This window comes from Corylus avellana, chromosome 1 (assembly GCF_965113065.1).
Source record: "Corylus avellana chromosome 1, dhCorAvel1.hap1.2, whole genome shotgun sequence".
Lineage (NCBI taxonomy): Eukaryota > Viridiplantae > Streptophyta > Magnoliopsida > Fagales > Betulaceae > Corylus > Corylus avellana.
The window spans coordinates 5587555-5609871 of NC_142490.1; the positions used below are offsets into that span (position 1 = coordinate 5587555).

The 22317-nt window shown below is 32.6% G+C and overlaps 1 protein-coding gene across 2 annotated transcripts; it reads right to left on the minus strand.

Annotated features, from left to right (window-relative positions):
* Positions 1-808: 808 nt before the first annotated feature.
* LOC132168967 (protein BONZAI 3) lies at positions 809-16435 on the minus strand. 2 transcript variants are annotated; one of them, XM_088513181.1, is made up of 16 exons: positions 16105-16435; positions 13806-13853; positions 10278-10426; positions 10123-10171; positions 9118-9174; positions 8620-8799; positions 8389-8523; positions 8214-8275; positions 8015-8111; positions 7809-7923; positions 7586-7662; positions 6467-6604; positions 3721-3885; positions 3526-3639; positions 3267-3363; positions 809-2177 (listed from the first exon to the last, which is right to left on the minus strand). In XM_088513181.1, exons 1-16 carry the CDS (start codon positions 16270-16272, stop codon positions 2059-2061), a joined length of 1770 nt encoding a protein of 589 aa, XP_088369307.1. In that variant the 5' UTR covers positions 16273-16435; the 3' UTR covers positions 809-2058. The 2 variants fall into 2 exon arrangements, with proteins under 2 accessions (XP_088369307.1, XP_088369308.1); XM_088513182.1 differs by having other exon boundaries at positions 13806-14105; positions 16105-16191.
* Positions 16436-22317: the final 5882 nt, after the last annotated feature.

Genomic DNA, 22317 nt, shown 5'->3' on the forward strand with positions numbered 1-22317 from the left:
CTTTGAACTCACTGTGTGGCATTACTAAGAGTTTTTTTGGGGGGAAAGTGTTTTGACATAAAAAATTATGATACTTTCATTGCAATTTTCGTGTTGTAATCATCTGACTTCGGTTTTGTTGTACTTTAGTCTTTTACTAATTACTCCACTTCTCAACATCGAAAAAAATAATAATAATAATAATATTGTAGATTCGTACGTCTAGCTTTTTGAACTCTTTTTTGGTACAATTTAGCGTACGAGTAATGCTAAATTCAATTTTTATTTCATATTTATCCCGATGAGATGATAATTTCAATCAAATCTTAAATAATTTTTAATTAAACAAATTCTAAGGAATAATTAAAATTGTTAACAATATAATTGTGAAATAATTGTAAGATAAAAATATGCGTATAAACTATACAGCATTACTCTTAGGATATAGATAAACACATTATTTTAACTTGCTTGAACTGGATTTGTCAATGGGCATTCCACAGTTCAGTGATATCAATTCAGAAGACGATCCAACCAGGAGAAACCACCAGCAATCATCAATACCAGATCATCAAATAATAATAATAATAATAATAATTGGGTTTTAAATATTACAATTTTTTTTGTTTATGTTTTCGTTTTAATTTGCTATAATCTTGAAGCCCTGGGTATCGCTGTGATATCTTTTAGGAACTTCCACACAGTAGTGAAGATGATTCAATCTGGAGAAACCACCCGCAACCCATCAATATTTCTTATGAGCAGAATACAAAGATAATGTTCGTATTAAATTCATGTGTATATTGCAAGAAACACAACTCCACAAGTGTAGAAGCAATCAAATATATTTTCATTTCCTTTTTTCCCAAAATATGTAGCATCATAGCTTCTTGATATTAATCATAAAATACATCTATTATTAAACCCCTAACATTCCATTCCCCTTAAGGAGACCTTGTACTCAAGGTCTAGAAATTCTTTTCTTCCTTTGTTACTCGTTTCAGGCGTTCCCTTGGTGGCCGTTCAAGAGGTGGGATCAATTCTTTCTCATCAATCGTCCAAATTTGCACAAGTCCAATCACTTGCCGCTACCAATGAACATTAGACTGCCTGTTGTTCTGTGATACAGGATGGCGACGAGGCGCTTGCAATGGAGCACAGGGTGGACATGGTTGCCTTGTTTTGGCTACGTACAATGGTGAACATTCCTTCATTTCATCCTGCCTTTGCTGTTTTACAATCCTGCCTTTGCTATTTTACAATTGACAATGCAACGTAATGACATTGTGATGGGTCTTGCGATTTGACAACGTTGTGGATGGTTTTGGTTGGTTGGGACTCCAACGGTGGCTAGGAATATAGTGATAGCATGAGATATGGCGGTAGCATCATTTGTGGTTGCTCGTAGCAATGAAGTTCATCATTGTTATCAGCTGAACCATCGCCAAATTTGGCAATCAATGCATACAATTTTTTTTTGAATCCTCTCATTATTTTCTTCCATCTTCTTCATAAAGCCTTCAACCATAGTGATGAGGTTACCAAGCTGCTGCTCAAGTTGATCCAGCCTTGGATTCGCCATTGAACAAGATCGTGGCTCTGATACCAAATGTTACGTGAATACGTAACGGGATAGATTATAGGTTCTGAGAGAACCTAGACCTTAGATTCAAAGGGAACCTAGACCTTTTAGATTTTGAGGAAACCTAAAAAAGCCTTTTTCAAACTCAAGGTTTGGAATTAATTTTCTTATCCTTGAGCTTGATATCTTTAAATAGACAATTACAATGCATAGTAAAATAAAAGACTAACTAAAATAAACTACTGATAATACTTATCCTTAATATTTAAATTATACTAACTACTCTAATGATAATACTTATCTCTAATATTTAAATGTTAATCTCTAATCTAATGTTATCTATAAAGATAACATATTATCCTAAGGTATTTTAATCATAAAATACCTCTATTATTAAACCCCTAACAAAAACCTAATTTTTTTTTTTTTTTTGGATGAATAGCTAAAAACCCTAATTACTGCTGACAATCAACGTATATGTGGTTTGGCAAATGTAGTTAAGCAGAGGTTTGGGCTACATGGGAAGAGCGTGGCTTTATGTCTCTACTCCGCATGTAGGTCAAAAACTGTCCAGGTAGCTCTTCCAAAAGAGCCTGCACCACAGAAATCTGCCCACCTGCACAGACCAAATGAATTTTGTTAGTTTAAGTACAATGAAGAGGTTCAGGCCAAAAAAGAAGGTGCAATGAGAAAAACAAATAAGCCAATCGTTCGTGCCGATTGTTTCAAAAGATAATGCGCACAAACATATGATAAAAGAGAAGAGAGAAGATATGCACCAATATTTGACAAACTCATACCCTGTTTATTATTAGTTATTTATTGGTAGGTAAATAGGACTCAAATATCCAAACGGGATTTTCTTTTGATAATTAATCGAAATATCATTAAAAGTGTTAGGTGCCCCTAAGTCACAAGAAAGTGACAAGAGAAAAAACACCTAGCTAAGCTAGAAGAAGAAAAACAAAAGCAGCTATTCAAAGATTGAGTGTATTGAAGAAAAAAGACTAGAGCTCTTCCGATGTTCAAATGGGAATGATGAATCTCATACTCATCTTTCACTCCTTGTTTATGGAGGAAGAGATTCCATTTAGCCTAGGTGTCCAAAAGTTTAAGCAAAAGACGGCTGTGGAGTGTGTTAAGAGAGACAGTTCGACAACCTAGCCAAAGAAAGAAGAAAGAAAGCAGTGGCAACCGCAGTTACATGCAACATCCCTGTTATCAACATTTTCAAAGTGCAAACCACGCTTCTATCCTTTCTACACTCAACCAATTAACAATTATCTCACTGGAAGAACCTACTGCCATTATCCATTCTATGTTTTCTTTCATTTATTTAATTTTTATTTTCCTTCTTTTATTAAAAGGTGAGATGGAATGAGAATGAGTTTGGGCCAAATCCATGATTTAATTGGATCGAGCTGATCTCAATTTGAATGGCAAGGTCTTCCGTCTGCATGGAGGCATATTCCATTCTGAACTTGCACTGCCTAGTATCCATCTGGGTTTTTTATAAGAGGCAGAAACAGTCCTCTATATGAGTTATAACACATGGTAAACTTATTTTGACCTGCTAACTCATCATGCATTTAGAATGCATTACTGACTGGGAGAAACTTGTGAATACACAGTTACAATAAGTGGAAACTTTTAAAGGTAACATGAAAAGATTTGTAGAGACAAACAGATGCCATTATGTACTCACTATGCACTTCTCGCATTGGAACAAACTGTACGATGTCATGCGTAGCAACACGACCTGTAGAGCTCTCTAATCGCTGTCCACTATCTGCATCAAGGACCTGTCAAAAAAGAAGTAAGAACAAATATTGATTCAAGAGAAATTTCAAAAAGGTAAAATGCCAACATCCCTAGCACAAGAAAGTTGAATAACGTGGATGTAATGCTAACAAAGTATTCAAAGAAATGTAAAGGTTGTTAAATTTATGAAAATGATGGTATACCTCCATTTGTCTAAAATCTGCTCCTCCCACTCCCACTATAAGAATCGACAGTGGAAGATCAGATGCCCTCACCAAAGCATCTTTTGTTTCTTGAAGGTCGGTAAGGACTCCATCCTTGAAAAGGTGACAGTTATTTAGTTACGAAATAACAAATTGATGGAAAGAGATATCAAATAAAGTCAATATTATCTTTACCGTAATAATGAGCAAGACAAAATACTTGTTGCTGGTGTATGAGAGGGACTCGCTGGTAATTTGCGCAGCTGTATTAATCACTTGTCCAAATAAAGTGGGCCCTGCCAGAGCAACATTATGTAGAGCACTTGAATAAGCAGCCATGATGCCTTCAACTCCTTCGACCTATTAAAAAATGAAAGTAGCTGACTGTTACGACTAGAGTATGAAAATGCAGTGTTTAGTCTTCGAACAAGTTACACTAATAGGTTGTTAAAAACTTACAATGCATGATACGTATCTTATGATGTTTCTCAGTTTCTTATCATTTTCTATACCATATCTACTAGTTGTATCACATAGGTAAGTGTAATGTAGGATACAACATGTCAATCATACGATTTATGAGATGTGATAATGTCACAAAGTGTGTAGGGAGATCACTCAATCCATTTGATTCACATGAGTCTCATTGGATTTTTTACCTTTTTTTTATTTTTTTATTTTTTATAAAGATCCCCCTAAAACTTTTTAAAACCTTTTTGACGGCAAAACTAATGCATTTGATTTTGGGGTATTTGAATGTATTATTGCTAGTTGTATATGTGGTTTTTAAACTCTTGTTTTTTTTTTTTTAATGTTTTATTTGGTTGAAAACGACTAACAGAAAAAATTATATGCAAGACCATCATAATTAAAAGTAGCAGAGGAGGATAAACGTTAAAAAAATAATAACAATAAGAAGAAGAAAATCAAGAAAGATCGAATTTAGGACAAACAAGGTGACATAGCCAGGTTTTGCATATTGTTAAGAGTGAATTATGAGTAAAAGAAATTATGCTACAAAAACACAATGCAATATACGAGATAATAATAAGAAGAAGACTGAGTAGCACTAGATTACATTTTAAAAAAAAAAAATCAGCAAAGGGCTTACAATAAAAAACATAAAAATAAGTGATCCATGTGTGAAACGACTAGCATATGCTAACAAGGGGCTGGCTCAACAGGTAAACAATTGAGATGCTTGCTTAAGATCCTTAAGAAATAAGAATTTTTAACTAATTAAGAGTATATTGAAAAGTGGCTAAAGAGTTAATCATTTTACAAACATAGCGTAGTTTCGAATGTTGATGGTTTATATTTATTCAGAAATACAAATCTTAAAAGAAATTACGCGAAACAAAAATTAATACTCTAATTAAAACTCTAGATTCTTTCTCAATAAATGAATTGCTTATAAAATATTGCTAATAACACCTGTTCCAATTACTTGTGTGAAAGAAGCATTTTAAAACCAAAATTGATAAAACAAATTTATGATCAATTATGTCACAAGAAAAATTAAATGAACTAACCATACTATTCATTGATACAAAGACAAAATTGGTTTGTAAACCTAGAGCAAATGCACAAAGAACCAAGAAGTTTCTAATAGGGCCTAGAGACGTCTTGGTTCTTGGTGCTATTGCTCTAGGCCCCATTGTTAAGATAGTGAAGTACTATTCTTATTAATATCATTTTTTTTTGGGTAAAGTCCACATACCTCCCTCAAACTACCACTCAATTGACAATGTCCCCCCTAAACTTTCAATTGTGACAATGTCCCCCCTAAAGTACCAAAACATTGTCAATGTCCCCCCCAAGACTAGTCATAGGACAAAAATGCCCCTATAGATTTCTCAATAAGACAAAAATACCCCTATAAAGTCAAAAAAAAAATTGATTTTTTAAAAAACAAAAAATTTTAATTGAAAGATAATATTAAAAAAAAAAAAACAATTTTTTTTAAACAAAATTTTTTATTTTTTTTTAAACGGAAATTTTTATTCTTTAAAAAAAAAAACTAATTTTTTTATTTAGTTTTAAAAAACAAAAAATTTCATTTTATTAAACGAAAATTTTATTTTTTTAAACGTAAATTTTTATTTAAATAAAATTATAAAACAAAATTTTTTTTAAAAAAAAAAAAAAAAAAAAATCGGTCATCGTTTGGATTTTTTTTTTCTTTTCTTTTTTGTTAGTTTTAGGTTTTTTCTAGAAGTTTTAGTTTTTTTTTTCTTTTTTTTTTTTTTTAATTTTGCTAAGGGTAATTTTGTCATTGGGGGGAACATTGACAATTTTTGGTAGTTTGGGGGGGACATTGTCACAATTGAAAGTTTGGGGGGGACATTGTCAATTGAGTGGTAGTTTGAGGGGGTTAAGTGGACTTTCCCCTCTTTTTTTTTATAAGTAATCAAGATATCATTACAAGTGTAATGTGTTCCCAAATACATAAGAAGTATATAAAAGAAAACACCTAGTTAGAATGAGCAAAAATAAATAAATCATGATAACTAATCGTAAAAGGAGAAACAAAAACAGCTATCTAAAGATACCGAGTTTTGAAGAATAAGGACTTAATATCCTCAAATGTCCTCTCATGGTCCTCAAAACCTCTGACATTAATTTCCCCTCTATAGACACTATAAAAGGCACGAAGGCACTATCTTCCCCACAGCAGCACTCTAAGTGCTGCCAACAGTCAACCAACAAACATACAAGTCGATTACTTCTCTAAGCATAACCCAAGACAGCCCAAATCGACTAAAGAAAACATTCTATATTGCATAAGCAACGTCGCATTAATAGCATTTAAAAACATTCCATAAATTTTATACTTTACATAAAATTTATTATAATATATCAAGCCACCCTTGTGCTAGGCAAAATGCTGCTTCAAAGATGAACAAGCAAAGCAAAGAAATATGAAATCATCCCTTCTCACCTCATAGCTGCTTGCACTTCCATTCAAGTTAAAACAATGTGAGATGGTACCATCAAAAGTTCTTCCTCCAAAGCCCCACGCAGGAAAACGTTTATCAGAATCATAAAACTGAATGACCTCCCCAACCTCCATTATAGCCTGCAAATGATTTAGTTAATCAAGCAGACGATGACTTAAGAAATCAATGACGATTTCTTTTAATATATGCTAGCACAAGTCTAACATAAGTTTCAAAACATGTAACTTATTTATGTTCAAAATTACATATGTTTTGCAAGCGGTGAAAAAGCTGCTTGATCATATCAAGTTATGACATGCATTGTTAAAATAATGACTAAATCATTAAATTCACTATTTTTAATTAGTTCAAGTTTTGAGACAAGTGATAATTTATCATGGTACCATAATAGGTCTTTGATTCAAATCTTGACTCCACTCTGCCTTATAATTAAATTTAAAAAAGTTTAATGTGTTAGGCCACATTTATTGAGAGAAAACATTTGACCCATACATGAGGGGAATATTAAAATACTAGTTGAGTGATTTAAATTTATAATTTTTTATTAGCTTAAACTTTTGGGATAGTAGTAATTTAACAATCATAAAAAATGACAGTATAAAACACATCTCTACAAACCAAATCAATGGAAAAGCTAAATTCATGTGTTATCTTTTATTTTTGTTGAGTGTTAGAGTGAACTGTGGATCAAGTTTGTCAAATTTGGGCCCAAGGCTGTGAGTATAACAAATACAACTTAAAACCCTAGGAGGAAGGGAAAACGGTGGTGAGTTGGAAAATAAAATTGAATGAAGAGATGCCCCGTTCAGAACAGAAGAGGGCATATGATTAATGAGATTACATGCATTGAGAAGAGCAATTTTGCACCAAAATCGTTTCGTAACATGCATATGAATCATGAGAGCCCAGTTTACATCCAATAATATTGGGAACATACAACTCATGCACCCATATGGGTACACAGAATTAAACCCATATGGAGGAGATGCAATTCAGTCCAAAGATTATTGGCTAAAATCTTGCCTCTCATGTTTAGAGTACAATTATAAAAGTTTTGGAGCAAACTACTATCTTGAGAACATGAGAAGAAGCAGCCTTACCCGCTGATAAGAATTCAACCGGCCAGAAGGATCAACATAGTGTAAAGATTCTGGATTCCGAGGATTTCCATTTGAGCCTGGACAAATGAAATAAAATATTCAAAGACAAGACATTAATAACTATAAAAAATATATATATATATATAAAAAAAAAAAAAAACAATTCAATTAGTACCCAAATAAAATTAAATTAAATAACTCCTCTAGAATGTAAATTATTTACTTGTAAAGTCAACAGCAACCATAAAGTTAAGCTCAAATCCACTAGAAATGTAATCAAGAAAACTGTACTGTTCCTTCTGACAAAATTGATCCACAAACAGCTGTCCCTTCAACACCTATATTGATTTGTTAAGCAACTGCAACTACAAAATAAAAAGTGTAACAATAAATTTTTTAAACCATTCTATTGCAAGTATGAATCAGTACCTTCTCGTGACCATCATGAGAAGATGCTATGGTAAGATTTGCACCACTTCTTTCTTTGTGAAGTTTTTCTAGGTCTGCCACTGACTTCTGGATCTTACTGATGAGGTAAAATTTTAACATTGATAACTTGCCGGAGATTAAACCATGATAACAAGAAATTTTTTAAAACAAACTAGAATGAATCTAGACATCGACTTACCCAATAAGCACATGATTGCCACTGCTGTTGAAATCAAAGCACTCGATAATTAATGGGTTATCCTGTGGCAAGTTAAAGTGCACATCCCACATGAATCTTTGTTAGATATCAAATAACAAAACTTCTTATAAACTATAATCTAACTTGAGCAAGAACCATAAAGCAACAAGCTTACCTTACTTCCAAACTGATGCATACTCATGCATAGGGGTTTCCAAGTTGGATTTAAGTTGTTGTTCACCACTTCAGTCTTGCATATTGGAACATAATCTCCGCTCTCAACAATTCTATACACTTTTAAAAAAGGATCCTAGAATAAAATGAACAAATTTAAGAATCAGAAACACTCAGGTGTATGTATAAGTAATATAAAACCTCAATATGTAGCTGCTTTGCAATTACATACACTTTTAGAAAATACGTCCTTGTCATCCAAGTGAGAACAACGGAATGTCATCTCAACAGCACTCCTCGAAGCAACTGTTTCCTCTGCATGGATAGTGAGTGCCCCAAAGTTCATCAAACCCGTTTTCCCATTTTTGTTATGAAGATTTAGGGTTAAACTCTGACTTTGTTTGGTCACTATCTATGATGAAAAGAGAAGAGAAAGAGAAAAATGGTGTGGGTGAGAAATAGTAGTGTTTAGCACATGATGACCAAATCATTCTAAAAGAATTTAAGCCACTAATTTGAAAAAGTTAGCATTGGAACATCCTTTTTTTTTTTTTTTAATGTATCAATGGTAATAAAATCTTAAAATATCATTATGGTGAAACAGCTCTCATATTGGTCTTTCTGCTGTTAAACTTTTTAAGGAAATACTAAAAATTTAAGTAACTTTATACTCAAATTTCACTGGCTAAATGAAAATGCGTCAAGTACTCTCAATAATCCCAACTGATACCTCTGATAGAACACAAGTTGCCTCTCCAAGAAAGTCTTGATCCTTCAATTTCAGTGTCTGCAACAAAACAAAATAATTTTTTATTTTTTCAGACAAGTACAACGGAATAAAATTTTTAAACTAACTTCACCATCAACAAATTTTGTTAAATTATTCAGGACGAGATGGTAACAATTTAAAAATTGTATAATCTCCCCTATGTTTCCTGGTTATAATTCAACATTTTTATCTGCAGTTCTGTCATAAGTTGCTTTCTTTCGTGACATCTGAATATGATTAAAAAATGAAAAAATCTTCTGAAAGTAGTCATTCACTAATCTCAATAATCGATATGGTTAACCAATCAAATTTGTTTATTTGTCAATAAAAGATGCATTACACACTTGGGACGAATTACCATAAGTCATAACTATGGATTAAAATTTCCTTCACTTTCATTTCTCATTCCTTGTGTAACTTATTGCCTGTATCATGGCGAAGTTGACGGCAGCAACTAATACAGCATAATTATTTTGATACAGTAAAATACAACATACAAATAAGATCATTGTTTCCTCATTTTTAGCATGTGCTTTCCCATTAGATCTTACAGGTTATGCAGTAATACCACGTATGACTGCACATAAAGCTACTGCTAAAAATACCACACTTGGCATCAAAATTTATAATAATTGTCAACATATTACTTTCATCCACGTCGATGTTTTTGGCCACATCTCAACAAAATTAGCACTTAGTAGACATGCAAAAATACAGTGTCATCTGGTCAACACACATTTCATACTACACAAAAGAATTTTGTTGCAGTATTCAGCACTTAAAGGTTGGCAGAGACGCCTAAGTAACACAGCATGTACACTTTTTTGTAAAATTTATTATCAGTACAAAATCATAATTTTTTTTATTTTATTTTTTGTTTTTAGTACAAAATCATAATTGAACAAACATAACCTACAAAATATGAATCAAAATGACAGATACTTAAAAGCAGAAGCCATGATATACCTTCACAGGGATATTATGGTATTTTGTATCAACATCATACACATGAAATCTGGAACCAAAAGAAAGAAGGCAAACATGAGTCAAGCAGTCAAATTAAACCATGACTTCCAGTATCTCCGCAAAGCTAAGCACTTAAAGGAATTTGTAAAGCTTACACCAATGGCTGTACAATCTCGAATTGGAATGCAATTGTAACTTTTTCTATCCATGCAGGATGCAAACTATTCAATATAACTTCAGTGCGACCTAACTCCTCCAGTTTTCCGTCTATTTTCTTTGCATACACCACAGCCATGGGATCACTCTGAATTATTAAAAAAAAAAAAAAAAAAATTATGTTTTAGCTTAAACCAGAGTATGAGAAGCCTCGCCACATGAATGCATGTCATACAAGCACAGAAACAAACTATCGCGGATTGACGAACTTAGACCTTCAGACAGGCAAGCACCTTTATCAGAACTGACAAAATGGTGTAATACTTTAGCTTGCTACATGAGAGGGAAGTTCTAAAAGTTACAGAATAACTGCTAGGTTAAGGTGAAGAGAGAAAATCTTCAAATTTAAAGTTCATTCATTGCTTGAAAAAGTCCCCCCCGATACAATGCAAGACATATGACCTCCTAATCATTAGACATTAAAGCTACCAGGGCTCTAGGCTTTCATCATCCTAAAGTAATTAGCCTAACTTACTAGGACAGTTATTACTCCATATATAAAATAGTCCAACCCATAACAATTATATAAAACAACTACATCGAAACCCACTTAAAAGCAAGGCTAAATTTCCAGCAAATTCCTCAAATACCCCTTAGATACTAACAAACTATATAAACAAAAGTAGACTTTGTCATCAGCTAAATTATAAAGTGATTACTAGCTGGCATGCTCATTTAACCCCTGATAATCCACCTTTCGCACGTAATTTCCCCTCGATTTTGGTTGTATCTAAAAGGGAACTCACACATGGCATATATTTAATTAAAAAGTACAAAATCTTGAATATCATGAAAGCCATAAAATCTGATCATTGACTACAAAATACATCAACTGAGAATTGTGTTCAGACATATGCTAACAATCCAGATATATTCTACTACAGTTCTTAAATTAAAAAAAATTGTAAGTGTGATTTGGATCATAAATTCCAAGACCTTGCTAAGCATAGAGATTATCAAGGTGGATCAAAGCCAACAAACTCACATTTCAAAGTAAAGAAAGATGAAAATGGACCATAGCACACTAACAAAAGCTTTATCCCAATTTTTGAAATTAACTGTAGAGAAGCTTCGGCAAAGCAAAACATTTGAAGAATATCCAGGGTAGCTTTAGCTCGGCCCTTTTGGATTCATATCTAAACCTAGCAAAGGTTAATGCTGTTAAGGGGTATGGGTATCTTAGCAGGGCTTTTTTTGAGCAAAATTCTTGGGTCCAGTGGTTTAATTTAGGCAACCACGACACCAAATTTTTTCAGAGCTATTAAGAGTTTACATGGCAAAAGAAAAATTGTTTATGTTTCCAAGGAAGATGGTCCTAAGATTAATACCTCATTGTCATAGGGTTGAGCAGATTAACCGTTTATCGCCTACTGACAGCCACCGAACCATCACCGACTGACAACCGACTTCTGGCAGTCGGTAGGCGGAATAAAAATACTGCTTCAACATCGGTTCAGTTCGGTAGACGGTAGAATTTTTTTTTTGTCGGTTGACCGACAATTAACCGACCTAACCAATTTTTCGAGTGAATTTTATCTGGTAGGTTTTCTTCGTGTCTTTGTCCAGCTGATTTGTGGTTGTCTTTTTCGTCCATGTTCCATGAATTTACTTTTTCTTTTCATTTCTAAAGCATATGCTTTATTAATTATGTAGTTATAAAGAAGTTATAAATCTTAACATAAAAATTTTAATCGACAATTCATCGACTTAACCGACCACCTATTAACAGATTGGCTGAAAAAGTCAAAACGATTCCTTGTCAACATGAAGTCGGTAGGCCAAAACCTAACCGATTTTTAGGACGGATAGAATCCATGTGGTTATGGTTGGATTGAGGAATGTATCACTACATTTAAGTTCTCTATTTGTATTAATGGAAAGCTTAAGAGTTTCTTCCCTGGGAGTAAAGGCCTTAGGCAAGGTGACCCTATGTCGGCTTATCTATTAGTTATGGTGATGATGGCCTTCTCAAAGCTCATGGATAGAATGACTAAGACGGCCTAGTTTAGATTCCCTTGGAGGTGCCATAGGAGAAAATATTTCATCTTTGTTTCGCTGATGACTTACTAATATTATGTAGGGTAAGATAAACTCAGTTGTCATGGTCAAGGAGTGCTTGAATCGTTTTAGGGATATCAAGGTTGGCTACTAACTTTGATAAGAGCTGTTTGTTTACTTGCGGAGTTGCAGTGTCTATCAAAAATAAGATGTTGGGTATTCTTGGGTACCAAGAAGGTAAACTCCTAGTGAGGTATTTCAAGATTTCTCTAACTTTTTCCAGATTGAAGAAGGATAATTATGCAGTGTCGGTTGAGAAGATTGCAACCAAGGCTAAGAGCTGGGCATACAAAGCCCTCTCTTATGTAGGAATGATTCAGTTGATTAATTCCATTCTTTTTGCATGCAAGTGTTCTGGTCCCCCCTTTTTATTCTTCTCAAAGGACTTATTGGACAAGTGAAGTATATCCCCATGTCTTTCTTATGGAAAAGAGGTGAGCTTAATAATTTATGGGCTAAAGTGGCTAGGAACTCTATTTTCCTTCCGAAGAAAGAGTGTTCTTGGAGTTAAAAACTTGTAGTAGTGGAATAAGGCGACAATGTTGAAACGTGTGTGCCTTTGCTCCAATAGTGGTATCTCTACTTGGTTGGTTAGGTTAATTCAAATGTTCTAAAAAATAAGAGTTTCTAGGATGTCGGGTTCTAAGAGATTGCTCTTAGTCTTTGAGGAAGATTTTGGAGCTAAGAGGGCATTGTTCGGGATAAGGTGTCTTGGTTGACAATCCCTAGTTGCGTTTTCTCAATTAAGCGGGCTTAAGAGAGCTTGGGGATTACGGTCCTGAGGTGTTCTGGAACAATCTTGTGTGTCCTGGTAAAATCATTGCTCGCCACTTTTTTATTGTATGGCTTGCAATTAGAAGAAGGTTATATACCCAAGATAAAATTGTTGCTATTGGCTTTCTCAAGGAGACGAAATGTGTTTTATGTGGGTTGGGTGAAGAGAATGTTAACCATCTTTTTGTTTGTTGCTCATTCTCAAAAAGTATTTGGTACAATCTTTGGAATAAATGTAATATTCCTTGGCTTGTAGGAACTAGGAGGGCTTTATTCGGTGGATGGCCACTTACTTTAAAGGCAAATATTTTCTCTCCATCATGGTCAAAATTATGATGGCTACCACAATGTACACTTTATGGTGCAAGAAAAAGGCTAGATTGTTTCAAAGTCAACTCCTTCAAGGGTGTCTGTAATTCTCCCGCTAATTGTTCTCTAGCGTTCTTGGGGGTTTTCTAATGTAACCATTTAGTTTTGCTTGCCCATGTTGCCTCCTTGTACTTGCTTGTATAAGGGCTTGTAGGACATCTTGTTTATTGTGGATTTTTTTGTCCTTGTTGAGTTTCTTCTATAAATTCTTACTTATCCAAAAAAAACAAAACTTTACTAACATGAATATCGACAGAGAGGAATACCTTTGAAGTGAAGTCACGATCAACCAAGTTAGATGCTGATAGAGACAACTGCAGTAGAGATTTAAATTACATGAATACGCTATGATAAACCAAAATAAATGATCCAACCATACAAAACAATATAAAAGACAACAAAAAACAAAAGAACACTCCAGTCAGATAAAATAACAGAATCCAAGTCAAAATCTAATGATCCCATCCCGAGTCAAATTGTTGTTGGGCAATATACTGCTTTCCAGCTTGCTAAAATGTCACCCATGTATAGAGCAGGGGTGGACCGACATACTGCACAATTTCCATCTGTTGGAGATGAAAGAAAGTCAGGACCACCTGTTCTTTCGAGAATAGAAGCACTACAATCACTAAGACCTAAAATGATAAATATTTCAGATGCAACATGTTGCTTCATACAGCTTCTCCAGTGGCAAGTTCTATATTTATTAGAATTTTATGTAGTTGGTTACTGTTTGCAGTATGCATTTAAAGGATAGCCAATAAACACTTTTGGCCTGTTTGATGCTTGGTTTGAAGTGTCAAACGTGAATATGAGTTTGGAAACATCAAATTTTTATGACTTGGCCGTTATTTCTGATAATTAAAAAAAAAAAAAAAAAAATCCAACTGCCAATTCTACATCAGCAAGAAAAGTCAAAAACAAGCATCTAGTTTTCTTGTATAAAGATATACATCTCGACAACCAATGGATTCCCATGTACCATGTTAGCATATATATAAAGACAACATATAGAATTTTGGATTCAATTGTTTTGTCCGGTACTCCAAAGTTGAATTGACAATTACAAAATCGAATCTTGCTTTTGTGTCTTTGATAAAACTTGTAAAACATTGTAGTGCGACTTTTAGAAGTGAGGTGGGGTCATATATATATATATATAATGAAGATCCATGGTGGCAAAAGAACAACTCAGCCATACAGAGTACATGCAAAAAGCCTATATGCCGAATGAATTAATATGAATTGGAAGAGACCCGTTGCTGTGACGCTATAAGTGAAGCACCATCTTTTTGTCTAATCACTGAAACACACAGCTTGGGAAGCACTAAGGGTCACACAGCTTGGGGTGCTTATTTGAAAAAACACGAATTTAAACAGAAATTACGATTTCGCATAACAAATATTTGATAAAAAAGTATTTTTCAACATGTTTTACCAAACGCTTTTGCGATTTTAAAAACGCAATTTTTAAAATCGCACTTATTGAAATCACAATCCCAAACAAACCCTAAAGAGGTAAAATTTTAGCACCATTGAAATAAAAACAAACCATTCTTCCACTGCACAATGAAAATAAATTTTTATGATAAGTAATCACTTTTATCTGTATATAAAACAAAATGCTAAAATGAATACAAAATCAGTATCATTTTTCTTTTTTTCTTTTTTTGGATGAAAAATGAGTATTATTATTTACTTCTGGCCAAAGTGATTCCCAGAATGCATTTTCCACGGCCAAACAAGTGGGCAACTGTGCCAAAACAGTGTCACAGTACCAAATTCACCGTTAAAATCGAACAATTTTATTACTAAAAAAATTCAAATCAGAAATATCAATAACAACAACAATAAATTAGCCTCTCGTCTCAATCTTTTCCACAGCAACCAAACAGATCTTTATGTTTACACATGCACATACAGTCCATATTTTTACACACACGAACATATGTAGCACACTAAGAGTATATGTTCAATAAAAAAACAGAACAAAAAGGAGACAAAGATAATGACCCAAAAGAAATCCAACAACTTCCAGCCCCGTCCTCTAACAAATAAACAAATCACTAGGGTTCATAAAAGCAGTAGCACCAGCGAAGTAGAAAAAATTAAAAACTGACGGGCAAAGCTAATTGCACTAATCAATCGAAAAACATAAATAAAAAAGAAACAGAAAAAGATAAAGATGGAAGGACTAAAGTGTGTTTTGCATTGGGATTTCGTAAACAAGGTGCAGTTTTCAACCAAATTGAACCATACAGGAGTGTTGAAAATATAAAATATTTACGATTTCAAACTACTAATACAATGCACAATTTTAATAGTTAAATTATAATTTTAGACGTCAGTTTAAGGGGTTAAAAAAAAAAAAAAAAAAAAAATTGTATTTTTAAATTATAAATAAAATACGTAATTTTAAAAATTAAACTGCAATTATAAATATCAAACTCAAATATTTTGAAATTATTATTTTATTAACCCTTTTTAAAATCACAGACCAAAAGTAAAATTGACTAAACTTTTCTTTTGGCGGAGTGTGGGGTACACGATAAAGAACAAATTTACCTCTATTTGAGTGAAAAGAGGATGCAGTCCCCGAGACCTGTAGAAGAAGTCGACGGCGTCGTTGTGGCCGCCCTTGTTGCTGTTCGAGGTTCCGGACGCTGTGTGCCTCAGCTGGGCCGCACCCACTGCCTGCTTTCCTCCCTCCAAATCCGAGAAGCAATTTCCCATCACTCTCCCCCTCTAAAATATTAACAAAACTCTTTTTCCTCCTCTCTCTCTCTCTCTCTCTCTCACTCTCTCTCCTCTAAAACCCTAAAACAAATTTTCTTTTTTCAGAGCTCTTCAAAACGTGTTTGGGTGTTAACGATTCTGGACAAAACGTGCTATCAGGTATGCGGTTATGTGATCCGCAATATATATATATATATATAGGTTGCCTTGGGTGGACCCACTAAAAGAGTCCTGCATGGGAAATAACTTGGTTGTTTCTTTTTTTTTTTTTTTTTTTCCTAAGCAATATAGGAAAAGGAAAACTACACAAGCAGATGGAAGAGATAAAACAGGGGAACTACAACAGGGATAATAAATAGTCTTCAAAGTTTTCGTTGATGACAATAAATGGTTTGACGTAGAAATCAAAGAGCATTCGGAGTTTCACAGGTGGCCAAAAATGGAAAGAAGCAAATAACCAGGAACAGGCAAAAAACAAAACAGAAGATAGAAAAAATAGAGGAATGCTGGAATGGCAATGGAGAAGTTGTCCGGAAGGAACTCACGAGACTTGACCCAAAAAAAAAGATAGACTTTTTGACAAATCTTGGATTATAAATGATCAGTAGTTTCTTGCAATTTCCAAGGGGGCTGGTGGAGTGTTCCACGAGATCTGTTATTTTGTATTTTTCTTTTTCTTTTTTGTTTTGTTTATGTGGTATTATCAATTTAATCTTAATTAAAAGAATTTAACGATGAATTAACAATACCAGATTACCAGGTAAAAAAAGATAGCAAAAGCATAAGAGAAAACAAACTAGAATTTCTCCAGCTTGGAGGGTGTGTTTGTTAAACACCCCAGCACTGTTCATTTTTTTAGGACACTGTTTATGAATAAAATAATAATAATAATAATTTGTATGGAAAAATGAAAAAATAGTATTGAGAAGTAAAAAATTTTGTTTTATAGTGATTTTTTTATTTGAATAGTAATAAAAAATAAATGATTAGATATAAAAAGTGAGTGATTTGATATAAAAGTAATAATATTTTTTTGAGAAAAAAATGAAGTGAATAGTGTGGTGGATGTGGGGGAATGTGAAAGAGTTTAACAAATACCCCCTGAAACCCCATATATACCGGTTTGTCTGCGTGTTTACGCGTGTTTGTCGATCTGCGTGGTATGCTGACATAGTCCAGCGAGGATTGTGTCAGTAAATCGCAGATCGATGGCTGTGTTTGCTGTAATTAAGTAAGATTTGATTAATGTGTGAAAAAGTAATAATATTTGATATAAAAAAGTAAAATAAATAAATAAATCAATTGTAGTAATTTTTTTATTTAAATAATAGGAAAATAGGATTAATGTCCACATACCCCCCTCAAACTACCACCCAATTGACAATGTCCCCCCCAAACTTTCAATTGCGACAATGTACCCCCCAAACTACCAAAATATTGTCAATATCCCCCCCAAAGCTAGCAAAAAGATCAAAATGCCCCTATATATTTATCAATATGACAAAAATACCCCTAAAATTCAAAAAAAAAAAATTAAAACGAAAATTTTAATTTTTTTAAAAAAATTATTTTAATTTTTAAAAGATTTTTTTTAAAAAAACCGAAATTTTTATTTTTTTAAAAAAAAATCAATTTTTATCTTTTTAGATTTTTTTTAAAATATGTTTTAAAAAACGAAAAAATTTTAATTTTTTTTAAAACGGAAATTTTTATTTAAAAATTATAAAAGAAAACTTTTTTAAAAAAAAAAAACAAAAAATTTTCAATTTTTATATAAAAAAAAAAAAATCGAAATTTTTTAATTTTTTTTTTCTAATAAAAAGATTTTTTTTAATTTTATTTTAGGTTTTTCCAGAAATTTTAGTATTTTTTTTTTAAATTTTACTAAGGGTAGTTTCGTCAATGAGGGGTACATTGACAATGTTTTGGTAGTTTGGGGGGTACATTGTCGCAATTTAAAGTTTGGGGGGGACATTGTCAATTGGGTGGTAGTTTGAGGGGGGTATGTGGACTTTCCCCTAAAAAATATGAATGTTGAAAAATGAAAAACTTGAAATTGAAGAGAATGGAGCGTTTGAGAAGATATCAGTTTTAAGAAAATCAAAAAATATTAATGCCTTATTTCAAGAATGAAACGTTTGAGGAGATATCAGTTTTTAAGAGAATTGATTGATATTAATGACTTTTTAATTATTTGTTTACCGTAATTAGGGGCTCTAATTAAGTTATTAACTATGTTATTTCTTATTGACCTAGCTAAAGTAGTTTTTTAATCAAATTTTAGCTGGTAACCTTTAAGTATCTCTTGCATTTATTTTGCAATGTAAGTATGGGAGTTCATCACAAAACTCATCCTAAACAAAGCAATTACATCAAGCATGCAAACAAAACTCAACTAAACAATAACAAAATTCTTACCAAGACATTTCATCAAACACTTAGTAGACAAATTTTCAGCACAATTTCTCAACAAAATTTCACAAGTTCTGCCGATCTTTTTACATACCCACCTTTAAAAAACACACACGAGAGAAGATAACAACTTTTTCACATATCCATAACACAAATTCAAACGAAAAACGATAAAATTTTCAAATCAAAGTTCCATCCATACCTGCACATTCAAAGAAACCAACAACTAAAATTTCAAACCTTTTGCAAATTGATGGATTTAGGTTGCGTAGAATGAATGTTTCTTGTATGTTTGAGGTGTAATTAAAATAATAAAAAAAATACTATTTTAATGGAACAATAAGTAATTAAAATAGACTCAAAGGAAATGCCTTCAGGTTGAAATTTGTTGTAACTAACTTGGTTAGGTTTGGGTTTGGCTTGACTTGGTGACCCACTGACCCCCCTCAGTTAATTCTTTTTTTCTACTTTTGCTCCTCAATACAACCAATATAGGTTGATTGGTTCTTGATTTCTTTACGTAAACGCCAAGAAAAACCTATAAAAGCATTATGATTGAACCAGCTGAGCCTGTCTAGATTATATATATATATATATATATATATATATATATATATATATAAAATTGATATTTTAGGGTTTATTTGAATAATTGAACGGAAGCAAAGTAAGAGAATGATTAGGAAATCAATTTTTAATATTTTATGGTCTAATTTGTACGTAAATATTACCATATATATATTGCATGGTAGACTTTAAGATGATATATATCACGAGACATGGGGCGGAACCACTTAAGGCTTGCCATAAGGCGATCCCCAAAAAAAATTATATATATATATATATATAATAGACCCTTAAAATTAATTTTGGCCCCCCTAAATCTTTTTTCTTTTAAAATGTCGCCCCCTCAAATTAAAAGTTCTAGTTCCATCCGTACATGTTGAGTTCGAATTGCACCGAATTATGTGTATAAAGTTATATAGATCAATCACAATTCTACTCATTTAATTAAATAGGTAAAACTCTTCAACGTCAACCACTAGTTTTCATTTAGTTCACGTCAAGTTCCAGAGTCGTATCAGAAATTGCGAGCATTAATTGTAGCATTTCTCCTTGTATTAATTTACTTTTGTTGAATCTTCCTCTTGACAATGAGTAGGATTTCCTTATAATTATTTATTCTCTTTTCTGATTTATATATAAAAGAGTAGTGATTTTTAGCACACCGGCGTGCTTACTGTTCAAACACGCCGGTGTTAAAATATTATTTTAATAATATTTTATAATATTTTAACACCGGCGTGCTTGAACAGTAAGCACGCCGGTGTGTTAAAAATCACTACTCTATATAAAAACATAAATGAAGAAAAAATAATACAATAACTATAATCGAGATGATTCGTTCTCAATGCCAATGATTGATTTAAAGTGCTACTTACAAATAATTATAAAATAAAAATATAGTATATAATATTATTGAAATATTAAATATCACCTATGCATTGGAATGAGTCTGTCTGTGTAAACATGTTTTTAAAACTGAAGACTAGTCATAGGTTAACAGATGTTGATGTTATTAATAGGTCTTGATTGCTAGATTGTTATGTTTGTATCTTTGAAGTCTATAGTCTATAACCTTAACTTCGGCTATAATTTGCTTCAAAGCTTTATGCCTATTTGTAATAGTTCTTGCTCGCGATATTTTTATCAATGAATGAGTATGAAATGTTTTCTTTTTTTTTTTAAAAAAAAAAAGGGACCCGACTTGTATGCTGTAGTATTCGGGCAAATCAAATAGAATCAAGCCGTGGCACGTAAGCTTTGAGTTATGAAATCAAAGAGAAGCCGTCAATTCTTAATTATCGAATATACTATGACTGTGTCAAGCGGCGATTAATTTATTCTCATTATTTATTAATTAATTTATCAAGGAATAATTAGGTCCTGGGCCATAATAATATTAAAAGCCATCAAATAAGTTATAGAAAAGCAATCGAATTAAACTTCTTGTTTGAAATCGTTAAATCAACGAACAATTCAAACAAACAATTTATAATATATTCAAGAGGTTGTGCAAACAAATGGTTCAACGAACTATTAAAAACATATCAAATCACTCAAATTTCAATATAAGATCCAAACAGTTTACCTTACAATTTTAAAATATATATATATATATATATATAAAAGGAACTTTTTATATATATATTTTTTATGAAGGGTATTTTTTGTTATTTGAGAGACACTGAAAATTTTTGATAGTTTAAAATTTAGATAGAACATTGATGCAATCAAGGGAGACATTACGGGTTGAATGCTTATTTGAAAGAGATACATGTATTTTTCCATTTTTCTATGAACCATTCTATATTAGTTTCTTGTTAAAGAAATGCAAATTACCCTAAATAAATAAAAGACAAAAAGAAATTGAGCTTTAGCCACAGCTTCAGCCTCCAGCAGCTACGAAATATATATATTTCAAAAAAAAAAAACTTGAAAATTTAAAAGTATTTTTTTTTTAGGTGAATCTTTCATATTCATTCCTTAAAAAAAATCAACAACCTTAATACATAAAAATCTTACAACTTCAACATTCGTTAATTCAGATATGCTTTAGGCAGACTCAATCTAATACATAGGTATATTCTCAACTTTTATTTTCTTGGCTATGTGAGTAAAACCCTCGTACCGAAACTCATATTTCTCAACCCAACGGCCATGATAAAAACCTCAATCCCAAAGATCACTCATGAAAGTAGACTTAAGGAGAAGTCAAATCTTTATTAAAAAACACAATAAAAAAAATCAATAAACAGCTACAACGGGGTGAAGGAGGCAAAGTGCATTGGTCGGCGTGTGGTGGACGAGATGGAGTCGTTTTGCGCCGATGGGCAGTTGAGAAGCCATAGAGCACGGTGGCCTGGCGCGTGGCTGAGCGAAATTAGTTGAGAAGATTAGATCTAGATTTGAAAAACTATATCTAAAGCTCAACCGATTCCGAAAAGGCAAAGAGTGAAGTAGTACGGTGGATGGCGGATGGAGGCAATGCATTATAAGCAACGGAATAGGCGGAGCAACTGGACTCGTAAAAAAAAAAAAAAGAGAAAGGAGATGAAAGAAGAGGGGAGTGGGGGGAGGGGAAAGGAGGAGGGAGCTCCCTCGGATCTGGCTAATATATTGTAATTAAAATAATAGCATATATGTTATAGTTTAAGCAATGGTCAAGATTGAATTTTTTAAAAAAAAAAATTTATTTTTTCTCTTTTATTAAAAGCTTTTCAAAATAAGCCAACTTTAAGATCAAATTTTAATCCCACAAATTTTTTCCTCTTTAGGTTTAGAGAAAACCTAGGGCCGGCTTTCACTTTTACTTTGTAAATTCCATTATATTAAAAAAATCAAATAACAAAATCTTTATCGTAAAGTAAGACACCAAAAATCTTTGACGAAAAAGTTTGGCATTGCCATCAAGCTTGACAAGACGTTTGAGGTGATTGTTTTATATTGCATTATATATTATGTTCTAATCATCGTGCATTGGGAAAATTATTGAGTTGATCCATTGGGTTTGCCTTTGTTATTTGTACAAAACATATTACCAAAACAAGGGATGAAATCAAAAAATTT